Here is a 12,115-nt window from a genome sequence, read left to right as displayed (position 1 = left end):
AAGCCCCGGATCCAGATGGTTACTCCATGGGTTTCATTATCCCGTGCTGGGATGTGATCAAAGAAGATGTTTTGCATACTTTTCGAAATTTTCATTCACAGGAATTTTTTGAGAAAAGTTTTAATGCTACTTATGCAGCTTAAATTCATAAGAAGGTTGGGTCTGTAGACTTGAAGGATTACAGACCTATAAGTCTTATACGTAGTGTATATAAGATCATATCAGAAGTGCTGACAGAAGACTGAAGACAGTGATTCACAAGCTGCTTGACCCTCAAAAAATGGCCTTCATCAAAGGCAGGCACATCATGGATGTTGCTTTAATAGCAAATGAGTGTGATTCTAGAATAAAAGGAGGAAGGGATTCTAGGCAAACTAGACATGAAAAAGGCACATGATTATACCAATTGGGATTATATTCTGAAAACTCTGAAGAATATGGGTTTTAGAAATAAATGGATTAGGTGGATAGGTTTCTGCATCAGCAATGCTAAGTTCTCTATCTTGGTTAATGGATCTTCGGAGGGGTTCTTTCTTCGCAGAGAGGGTTAAGGCAAGGAGACCCTCTATCTCCTTTTCTTTTTATAATTGCAACAGAAGGGTTGAATAGTATGATCAAGAAGGCAAATCAAGAGGGGTGGATAAGGGGTTTCAAGGTGGTGAATAATGACAGAAGCAACTTCGAAATTACTCATCTTCTTTATGTTGATGACTCCTTGATTTTCTGTTAAGCTGAAGAAGAGCAAGTCAGACATATGAGGTTGACCGTTCCAATTATTGAAGCAGTTTCAGGATTACTGTTAACTGAAGCAAGTCCCAGATGTATACAGTTAATAAGGTCACCAAGACTCAGAGATATGCTGCGGTTTTAGGTTGTCAAGTGCGGAACCTTCCAACTACATACTTGGGGATGCCATTGGGAGCAAAATAAATCCCATGAGATATGGAATGGAGTATCGGAGAGATGTGAAAAGAAACTTACCACATGGAAAAGTAGCTATCTCTCTTTGGGGGAAGGATTACTTTAGTCAAATGTGTTTTGGAATCCTTCCTACTTATACAATGTCTTTGTTCCCAATACCAGTAAAAGTTGAGAAAAAGATGGATGCTTTAAGGAGAGATTCATATGGCAAGGGAACAAGGAGAAAAAGGTTTACCATCTGGTGAAATAGAGTGCCCATCAACAGCAAGAAGGAGGGAGGCCTGGGAATCAGAAATTGAGACAACATAATAAGAGTTCACTTACGAAGTGGCTGTGGAGATTTTCCCTGGAGGAACAAGCTTTGTGGAAGAAGGTAATTAGTGAAAAATATGGCGCAGATAGGTTGTGGTGTACAAGTGGTGTTTCTGGTGCTTATGGGGTAAGTGTTTGGAAGTCTATAAGATGCTTATGGTCAGATTTGTTCAGTAATGTCAGAATTAAAGTTAAAATGGACCTCTGAAAGAAACTTTTTCAGACATTTTCAACTTAGTGCAGCAACCTCAAGCTACTGTGGCTGAGACATGGAGCTTGCAGGGTTGGAATGTGACCTTCAGAAGGTTCCTCAATGACTAGGAGGTTATTAGAGTGACTGAATTCTTCAGATTCCTGGATAGCTTCAAAGGGGTTGTAGAGGAAGAGGACAGAATAGTATGGGAGAGAGATAGCAGGGGAATTTATATTGTGAAGTCAGCTTATAGTTTTTAAAATTGCTCTAGACGACCACACAATGGGCCGTGGAACTGGAAGCACATCTGGAAGGTCAAGATACCTTTTAAAGTGGCATGCTTTTGTTGGCTAGTGGTTAAAGAGGCTGTTCTGACCCATGATAGTTTGATAAGGATAGAATGCAACTATGCTCTAAATGTTTTGTGTGTGGCAATGAGATTAAAACAAATAGCCACCTCTTTTTGTAAAGTGACCAGCAAGTTGTGGTATTTATTCATGAGTATGAAAGGATTAAACTGGACAGTACCCAGGACAACTGCAGAAATGGTAGCATGCTGGAACGATCCAGGTATCCAACTGAGGCAGAAGAAATGGTGGAGCATTGTCCCAGCTTATATTTGGTGGACAATATGGATGGAAAGGAACTCTAGATACTTTAAGAAAGATTTAGTTCTGAAAAGAAGATCAAGATGAACTGTATATTTTTGTTTCACTTTTGGTATAAAGAAGTCCTTGTAAAAGATGTAGAGTCTATAGTGGACATCATTGGGGCCTTGTAACTACCACAAGACTATGTTTTTGCTCTTTTGGGGGGTCTTGTAACTTTCTGTAATCTCTTAGCACAATCTTTGTGATCAGGGTTACTTTATCTTATATATAAAATATGTTACCTTCTCAAAGAAAGTCATGCAAACACATCTGAACACCCACATTAGTACATTATGCTATCAGATCATGTTGGCTCCTAATGAAAATGAAAAACATTATGCATCTCGTAACTAGCCAAAATGAACTGTTTCTTCTCCCCCTTCTCTTTACCTTCTAGTAAGTGCACCTAGGACTTGAGATGTTTGTAGATTTCAACTTAAATTGATCATTTGGGAGTAAAATGGGTGTAAAAAAGGGGCTTTCTTTAGATGAATCAAATGCCTCTCTACATATGCAAGAACTAGAAAAATCCAAGAGACCTTTTTTCTTTAATTTTGATAAGTAAACTCCAAAAGGTTCTCTTCTAACCAGAATCCAAAAGGTGAATTCTCTATCCAGATTAATAGGGGAGAGCTGATCCACTCTAAATTGCCACTTAGCAGAGAGCACAGCTGAGTAAATGGGACAGAAGTGATGGAGAACAGCGGGCAAAGTCAATTCTGCGAAGTTACTTTTCACAGTTCTGTTTTAACGGTCTAGGGAATGGTATTAGCTTCCCTCAAGGACTTCACTTTCTAGCATATGAAGAACATATAATTTCCATCTTAATTTATGATCTTGTTCGATCATCTATGGGAAACTCTGATTTACAATGAACAAGATCAAACTTCAGTTGAGTCACTCTGTCTTCATAATTTCCAAATTTCGAGATCAAAGAAAAATCACGACTTTTCTTCCTCTTAGATGTTCATAACTAGAGAAGGACATCAAAAGAAAATAAAAAGACAATCAGAAAACGAGCACTGGAAAGAAGAATAGAGGAACAAAGTTGTGAAAAATACGATGAAGAAAGAAGCTGAAACCTAACAAAAATTGAATAAAAAAGAAAATATATAACTAGCAAATAAAAAAGTACATCATCTCATCTATAGAACACAACTGCAAATAGAATAATAACCTCAACAAGAGCAGTTATCTGATTTTTCTTTTTGCGAGGTGCTAACTGTTTTTGTGTTTTCCACATCTTCTCCTGACCATAATCATCAATTTGGTTGAACGAAGTCAACTTATACCCTGTTATTTCCAGCAAATCTTCCAGAAAATGCGCTCTTACAGGATATGTGAAGCCCTAGATCATACAAAATGCAACCAGTCAAAATGTTAACATACTGTGTCAAATAAGCCAGCAAAGTTCAACAACCAAAACCCTGGTTTAACAAAACAAATATAGAAAGATTAACAGTCATTCTGGGACAAAAAGTCAACATATTATGACCTTAATTGATAAAATAATATTACATGACAAAGGAACGAAATGAAAAATAAATCACAAGTAAAGCTAAAATTATACAAATATTTTCTGTTAATACTGTGGATCAACAAGCAATAGACTAACACCTTGCATGTATGCACCCTTCTAAAGGCATAAAATTCAAAAGCTCACTCTTCTCAAATCTGGATTGAGAAATTCTGCAAACGGAACATGTAGGGGAAACATAGAGTATTGGGCAGTATAAAAAGGACCTATGTTGCGCGGACTCTCCAAAATGATGCCGCACTTGTGTCGGATCCTCCAAAAATACACTATTTTTGGAGGATCCGACACGCACCTGGCAAAATTTTCGGAGAGTCCAAGCAACATAGAAAAGGACTACTATCATCTAATATAGTGCACAAACACCAATAAAATGTATAAATTCAACAAAGTGGGATCCAAGTTGCAGCTTACTGGGATATGAATCATTGGAGCCCCTCCAAAGTAACTGGAAAATAATTCAGCATTAAGAGTAGCACTCATCAAAATCAATCTCAAATCTGGGCGTCGTGGAAGAAGATCCTTCAACACAATCAACAGGAAGTCTGATAAAGAATGAGAAGTAGATAATCAAAGCATTGAAAATACTTTCATAAGAAAACCAAAGACCAAATTGCTAATTCATGTACCTTCATTCATGCCTCGCTCATGAATCTCATCAACGAAAACATGGGTTATACCATCAAGATTGCGGTCACTGAGAAGACGACGAAGCAAAATACCACTCGTGCAAAATAGTAAATGTGTATTTTTTCCTTTCACCCCTTCTAATCGTACTTTGTAGCCCACCTACCAAAAATAGTCTGTGAAGAACAGCAACTAAAATAAAGAAGTTTCCAAAACATATTGTAACATCATCTTAACTTTGGGACTGCCTCATCCAGTGAAAGCTTAAACCAAAGCTGGAAAAAAAAAAAAAAAAAAAATCAGTGCAAAGAGGAATAGTAGCATACTGAGTCACCAAGAGGTTCTCCCCTCTCTGTAGACACTCTTTCTGCAACCGCCAAAGCAGATATTCTTCGAGGCTGTGTACAAATTATGCTACAAAATGCTCCACGGCCAGATTCTATTTCTGACTCTAGAATGTACTGTGGCAGTTGAGTGGTCTTACCACATCCTGTCTCGCCAGAAATTACTACCACCTGTTGTAATAATCATAAGAAAACTTAGTTGACATAAATCAAGTTAGCATGTCAGAATCAATTTTCAGTTCCTTAAATTTCTACTCTTCAATTCACAAACTTATAGAATCCCTACATGTCTAATAGTTATTAAACTGTGTTATCTTCTCTTTTTATCCCAATGCTACAATAGGTTTAGGCGCTACGAACTGCAATATGTCCTAGTCTGCTCCCTGGACATCCTCAATATACTCCATATACTAGAGAACCAAAGCCAGTTAAATGCAATGGGTTACCTGTATGAAGTGCTTAAGCAAATCATATAGTTACTAAGGGTCTTGAGTCTCTTGACTGTGCAAATAGGAGAGCAAAAGCGTAATACATCCTTTGAATGAAGTTCTTTAGTTCAAGACCAAAAATGACTATGAATTGCAAGAGAACCTTCAAAAGCATTTTAACCTTAAGCACGATCACATATTTCATGATAAAGGACTAGTGCCATATTATTAAGAATAAAGAAGGTCATTGACTCGGGCAACATATCTGTCATATGCAATCACCATAAAAGCATTGGACGGAGAAAGAATCACAAGTTCATCAGAGTATGACCTGATTACGTGCAATTGCTTGGAGCAACCTTTCCTTTTCCTTAAATGCAGGAAGAGATTTCCGGAATTCTAGCATTTTGTTGCCATCAGGAGATTCCTGTGCAAAATAAAATCCAACAAAAACTTATTCATGGAATATGTATCCAACAAAGTTCGTTGATGCTGATATGGGAGAAGGGAAAAAAGAGGACGAAACAATGAGTTGAACATACAAAGATAGCTTCTTAAGCACTCTATTTTGATTAGATAAAAAGCTCCCAGTGCAAATAAATTCTCTACATTCACCTCAGCAATATAGAGTGCTAACTGTTGCAGGCCATATGGAGACTTATCAAACCACTCTGAGCATAAATATTTCTTCTTGGTTCAAAAGTCCTTAGACTTGCTATCTAGTCCCAAATTTGGTTAAGAGATCAGCTAAAGAAGCAGAGTTGCTTGCTTATTTCATATTAGAATGTCAATATGATACAAGATGAAGAAATGTGCAGCTATACTGAGGTTTGAAATAGTTGTCCTGTGTCCTTGTAATCTCATACTAACTGTCAGGTACCTGATGTCACTTGGCTTAGGTGATTACTAATACTTTCAACTAGTACAAGTATGATATACCAGTCAAATTAACTACGTAATCATGTCCTAGCACTGTCACATAAAACGGGATGAAAAGGTAACACATATGAAGACTTGTCAAACTAGACGACCAGTTTATTTATAAAATAAAAAACCAAAGTAAACTGGAATCTAATTAGTCCAGAATGATACAAATTCGTGAACAATTCCAGCTACTTAAAAAATTAAAAAGTAACAGATAAATATGAAATTATAGACACTAAAATATGCTCAAAAACAACAACATACCCAGTATTATCCCTCTGTGGGGTCTGGTAAAATATGCTCAAAAACGTATAACAAAAATTAATAGATTCTTATGAAAAGCCAAGTTCAATTTCAGCATATACCGCTTAAATTATCTATTTTCTAAGCCTGACGAACCTCGAGTTTTTATCCCTTCTAAATTCATTCTAACTATCTTAAAAATCAAATGTAGAAAGAAGATGGACCTTGGGCATAACTCGCCCCAAAAGTTAGTTCATGAAATGAGGAGTGCTCAATACCATCTAAGGAGATACTAACTCACTCCCTCAACCGATCTGGGATACATAACACCCCGGACATCTGGAGCGAGGATAACACAACATGGCGGCCGAACATTTGGTAACAACATAAGCTTTTAGATGAGATGGTAACACACTTCTACATGGTATCACAGCCTTTGTGTTAAAATTCTAGTTGCGCAATCACCAGCCACGCTAGGGTGGAAAAAAAGATCGTCATTGAGCTGTCCGACTGTCCTGGATTTGAGTCTTACCGCCACCCATTATCAAAAAATAATTTCAACGTACTTGGCGCATCAAAAAGATTAAGACTCATACGTGAGGAGGCATGTTGAAGGCATAATTGAATAAATAAAAGAACGCTCTCTCTAACAGCTTAATCTTTTAGATGAGATGGTCACACACTTTTCCAAAATGATGATAGAAGATCTCTTACAACTATGAGAAGCATAAAATTAGGCCGTTTGAATCAACAAGGATAAACTAAACCATTAAGCAATGTAAAAGCAACAAATCTAAGGAACTCATGCATTGGCACATCAACATGGATTAACCAAGAACATGTTAGCATGGATAAAGGTGAAATATGATCTATAGGAGGGATGACAGTGATAAATCTATCAAAAGTCGCAACAACATGTCACAACAAACTGAGAACAAATCTGAAAAGATGACTTTAGAAGTCATAGAGTGAAATTAATCAGGGAACAACTGATGATATGCCCACACTTTTCTAAGCTTTGTTCTTTAGAAGTTTCTTAGTGTTCACTATTGTAAGCCAACATCCCTAATCTTTTAATTTAAGGTCAGGAGCAGAGAGTGAGACATGCATTTGGAACAGAGAAATTTTCTCCACAAATATAAAGAAACATAATAAAAACAAAACAAAAAAAAGAACACGGAAAGATACCTGCCAAGCCCTCTGCATATTACGCATGCGTAAGCTCCGCCTCTGAAGAACCTTCTCCATGACAGAGCCATCTAAGAATGAATCTGGATTTTCATCCAAGTTCGCATCTTCAACCATATCAGAGGAGCTTGTTCCATCTAAAATGTTGTCAGCTTTTCCACTAATGAGCTGTGTTCTATCAATATGCTCCTGAAGCAAGCCTTCTACTCTCCTTTGCAAACTTAGTGGGATTACTACCTGCATCAAGGCCAATCAAAAATTCAAGTTCTGCTTTCTAAAATCAAGAACATATCTAGAGTATCTGTTGAGCCGTAAGAAATCTGGCGAGGACACATTCAGATAACCACACCTCAATGCCATTGTTGTCTCTCCAGTTTATTCTTTTGTTTAACACAAAATTAAAACCGCATCCATTTATGCCAACTTAAAAGTCCTTTGCTCAAATTGTTATTGTCTATATATTCAAACCATCACCAAAATGCAGCAGAGAGAAATAATTGTACCGGTAGGAGGCAACTCGTACCTCTCTTTGAGGCCGCTTATCATCAAGATCGGGTCTATAATTTGGAAGAGGAACCTTGCTCACCACTACAACTTTTCCATAAATTTCACTGCAAGATGCAAAAAGAAGCGAGTAATAAAGCACAAGCACATGATAACAAATAAAGTGGGAGAAATCACCAAAAAATACTCTTCCCTACCTATAGAGACCCATCCTTTTGGCAAGGTTAGATATCTGCTCATAGTCTCTTCTATCCCTCTTATCTCTGGATACAACTTCTTGGTTCTTTTCATTACGCAGCAGCAGACTAAGTTTCCATTTCCACTCGTCTATATTGGCCACTGATGATGAAGCCTGTCATAGAATCTCAAAGTCCATAAGTAAAGCTTTAACTGATAAATCATTCATACCAAAAATATTTTACACAGAAAATATGCACGTGATTTACTAAAAAGATTAAAAGAAAAGCCGACATGTAAAAGATGAAATAGATCAATATTATTCTTTTCTTACAATTTCTTGGCCCTTTTCATTTGAGCAAACCCAAGTAGAAACCAATGGTCGTTGGCCACTGACAACAACACCCACCATCAAGCCCTTCAACAGCCATTGAATCCCTAAATGAAGTCCATATCTACATTCTAAGCCAACTCACAACTACTCTTTTCCATGTATCTTTTGTAAATTGAACAGGCAAATATGCACACCAATTGTCAACTATCATTGATATCGTTTTTAGCAGAACATGAAAATAAAACATTTTTTGGATAAAGAAATAAAATTTTACTAATGTTTGGGCAAAAACAAGCCGGTATACAAGAGGTATACCAAAACTATCCTTCAACTCATTCGCTCCACCTCTCTTGGGAATAAGAGCAATACATGAATCATTAAGGCTTCTTTCAAAATATTCCTAGCTGTGAAACTCTGGTAAAATCAAACTTGACATTGCCCCAACAGATCTTTTCGATAGGTAACGCACCACCAGTTTTTGTAGAATTTCATAGTGAAGCCATACGAACGCTGGAACTTTATCCCCATAGTAGAATTTGATCACTGCCAAAATTTCCTCCTCATCAAAAGGTCTTTGCATCATTGTACCTCCTCTTCTGAAATAGAAGGTAGACTTAACAAAGATGGTCTCCATTGTTAAGTTGCAGAATAAAGTGCTTCATAGATCCTTTGCAAGCTAGATATTGAGAAGGCATATGATCATGTTAATTGGAACTTTCTTCTAAAAATGCTAAAGGATATGAGTTTTGGTGCAAAATGGATTAAGTGGATATCTTTTCGTATTAAAACTGTAAAATTTTCCATTCTTGTCAATGCCTCCCCACAAGGATTTTTTGCATCAGAGAGAGGTCTTAGACAAGGAGATCCATTGGGATGTATGGATTCTCGAGAAGAGAGGAGTCGTGGTGGTCCCCGTAAAAACTTCGTTCGAGGAATGGGCCAGGATGAATCGAAAAAGAAATCTTTATTGGTTCTACCTTGCATCAAATAGGGAGGATAGTAGCTTGGAGATCACACATTTGTTGTATGCTGACGATTCACTAGTGTTTTGTGAAGCTAAGGTTAAGCAACTAAGACATCTAAGGCTCATTTTGGTTGTCTTTGAAGCGGTCTCAGGGTTGCATGTGAACCGGAGGAAAAGTATGTTGTTCCCGATCAAGGAAGTCCAAAACATTCAAGTATTAGCTACAATATTGGATTGCCAGGTGGGATCACTGCCAACCACTTACATGGGTTTGGCATTAGGTTCTAAGAATAAATCCCAGGAAATATGGAATGCTGTGGTAGAAAAATGTGAAAAGAGACTTGCAACTTGGAAGAGTCAATATTTATCTCTGGGAGGTAGAGTGGTTTTGGTGAATTCTGTTTTGGATGCATTTCCAACATATGTCATGTCCTTATTTCCTATTCCAGTTAAGGTGAGAAAAAGAATAAATGCAGCAAGGAGAAATTTTATCCGGCAGGGCAATAGAGACAAGAGAGTCATTCACTTAGTTAACTGGGACTCACTCATTACCAGCAAAAGAGAGTCATTCACTTAGTTAACTGGGACTCACTCAGGGATCTAACACATCACAGCAGCCTAATATTGGCTAGGGTTGCTAGGCTCAAGTAATAGCAACTGAAACAATCCTTGTCCCAAGCACACCAGCCAAGTGGTATCATCAAAAGTAAAGGACAACTTGAAAAGAGAAAAATGTGAAAAACGTTGAAACCTCCCCCCACCCCGCACCAATCAAATTTCGACCAGAAAATGAAAAGTCAAAAATTTCAAGAGAATGATATTGTAAGTGTTTCCTTTCACACTAAAGGTTTCACAACTGAAAAGAACTCAAAGCTCCCAGCTTAAACAAGACCTAAGCTAAAAGTAATTTTTTAAAACTCCTTTCCAGTACACTACCCCTTGCTTGATTGGCCCAACCAAGAAAAAAGGGACTTCTTATAGTAAATTATCACTATTGGGTAGTATTAGTATAAAAAACTTAATTACCAATTCAACTTGCCAAACAACAATTAGTATTTCAATTTAGTTATTATTACAAATAACTAAAACAGTAAGCATCTAAATCCATATATAGCATTTAATTTCCCAAAAATAAGCCAAAATGAAACTCAACACATAGAATAAGATAAGCACACACATTCAATGATTCTCGGAGACATAGAACTTAACATTAAAGCCTACTCCTATTTTATTATCCCAAAGAAAAGAAGTTTAAAATAACTAAAATGAAATTACCGGATGATTTTCGTAGTCGCATTCATATTCATCGTCGGAGAATTGCTCCAACGCGGCGGTAGCAGGGTATCTACAAAACCCACGCTGCTGTCCCAACCAACGAAAATTCGAATCCGGTACATAATAAACCTTACTTACATCACTGCCTATCAAAATTCGCCGGTGGCAAGCCGCGAATATATTCCGGTTTGAATTGGAAGAGAGTAGATTAGAGAGAAGTGCAGAGCAAGTAGAAGAATAAGAAGACCTCCGTTTTGTGCATGCTAAGAGACACCCTACTCTTGAATGCATTTTATGTGTTCGATAAAAGGAGCTTGAAAAGGGCTATGATCATTGATGTGCTTTAGTTTCAAACCTTCTCTTGTCTGGGGAAGGAAAGAAGGTGATAGTGTGCCCAAGAAGATGGTAGCTCCGATAGCACAGAGGCGGTGGTGAAGGATAGTGGAGTGGCGTGGTGAGTAAAATTATGGGAGGAGTCCAGCGAGCAGCGAACGGGCGTTTAAGTGGGCACAGAAAGTATGCGAGAAATAGTATTACGTCGTAGGGCCCGTTTGGAAGGCAACCTTTGTAATGGAGTTTGGGTGTAATAAGTTTGACCTATTTGTCTGGAAAAATAATTACTTGTTTCACATGAAATTGAATATAATTGAGGTGGGATTCTTGCACCTTACCTAAGGTTGTGATGACCGGACCTGTCGTTTTGAGTTTTATCATCTCGTTAGGTGATTTAAGGTCTTAAGTAGCTTCATATTATTTACTACGGCTTGCGTGTATGGTCGATTTTGATTTTCGAGCGATTTGGGATTGAGTTGGAAGAATGATTCTTATTTTAGAAGCTTTAAGTTAGAAGAGTTGACCAACTTTGACTTTTGCGTATTTGATCTCGGATCGGAGTTTTGATGGTTTCGCTAGATCCGGATGGTGATTTTGGAATTAAGTGTATGCTGAAATTGGATTCGGAGATTCCTAGGTTGATTTGGCACTTTTTGGCGAAAGTTGGCAATTAAAGGTTTAGAATTTTTGTAAGTTTGACCATGGTTTGACTTTATGGCTATCGGGTTCGGATTTTGATTTGGGGCTTGGAATAGGTCTGTCTTGTCATTTGGAACATGTCTGCAAATTTTGGTGTCATTCCGAGTTGGTTTGATAGGAATCAGATACATGGTTGTGTTTCTAGCAATTCTTGAAGTTCATTGTGATTTTCATGTATTTTGGTGTCCGATTCGTGGTTTCAGATGTTATCTTAGTGTTTTGATCGTACTAGCGAGTTCGTATGATGTTTATGCACGCACATGTGGAGCCCCGGGGGTTCGGATGAGTTTCGGACGCGTTCCGGAGAGTTTTGTGCAAGGTTCATTTTTGTTGGTGTGTTGTCCTCGCATTTGCGAGATATTTCTCGCTTTTGCGAAGTAAGCTGGGGACTGGGGAGATTGCATTTGTGAACAATTTGATCGCATTTGCGATGGCACTTGGGCAGGGAGATTAACGCATTTGCAA

The 12,115-nt window shown here is 37.7% G+C and overlaps 1 protein-coding gene across 2 annotated transcripts in view; it reads right to left on the bottom strand.

Annotated features, from left to right (window-relative positions):
• The window catches only part of LOC104118251 (DExH-box ATP-dependent RNA helicase DExH3), a 52,002-nt gene extending 40,870 nt beyond the window's left edge, over positions 1–11,132 (bottom strand). The window contains exons 1-9 of one of the 2 annotated variants that reach the window (XM_009629460.4): positions 10,619–11,132; positions 8,066–8,220; positions 7,888–7,975; positions 7,365–7,601; positions 5,341–5,436; positions 4,564–4,752; positions 4,240–4,399; positions 4,025–4,155; positions 3,254–3,424 (exon numbers count right to left, since the gene is read on the bottom strand). In XM_009629460.4, the coding sequence (XP_009627755.1) occupies positions 3,254–3,424; positions 4,025–4,155; positions 4,240–4,399; positions 4,564–4,752; positions 5,341–5,436; positions 7,365–7,601; positions 7,888–7,975; positions 8,066–8,220; positions 10,619–10,909 (1,518 nt within the window). In that variant the 5' untranslated portion in view covers positions 10,910–11,132. Of the gene's footprint in view, positions 1–3,253; positions 3,425–4,024; positions 4,156–4,239; positions 4,400–4,563; positions 4,753–5,340; positions 5,437–7,364; positions 7,602–7,887; positions 7,976–8,065; positions 8,259–10,618 lie in introns of both variants that reach the window. The other variant, XM_070191203.1, reaches the window with a different exon arrangement.
• Between the last annotated feature and the right edge of the window lie 983 nt (positions 11,133–12,115).

This window comes from Nicotiana tomentosiformis, chromosome 1, assembly GCF_000390325.3.
Source record: "Nicotiana tomentosiformis chromosome 1, ASM39032v3, whole genome shotgun sequence".
Lineage (NCBI taxonomy): Eukaryota > Viridiplantae > Streptophyta > Magnoliopsida > Solanales > Solanaceae > Nicotiana > Nicotiana tomentosiformis.
Note: the sequence above shows the minus strand (reverse complement) of the source record. Positions and strands in the feature narration are given on the sequence as shown.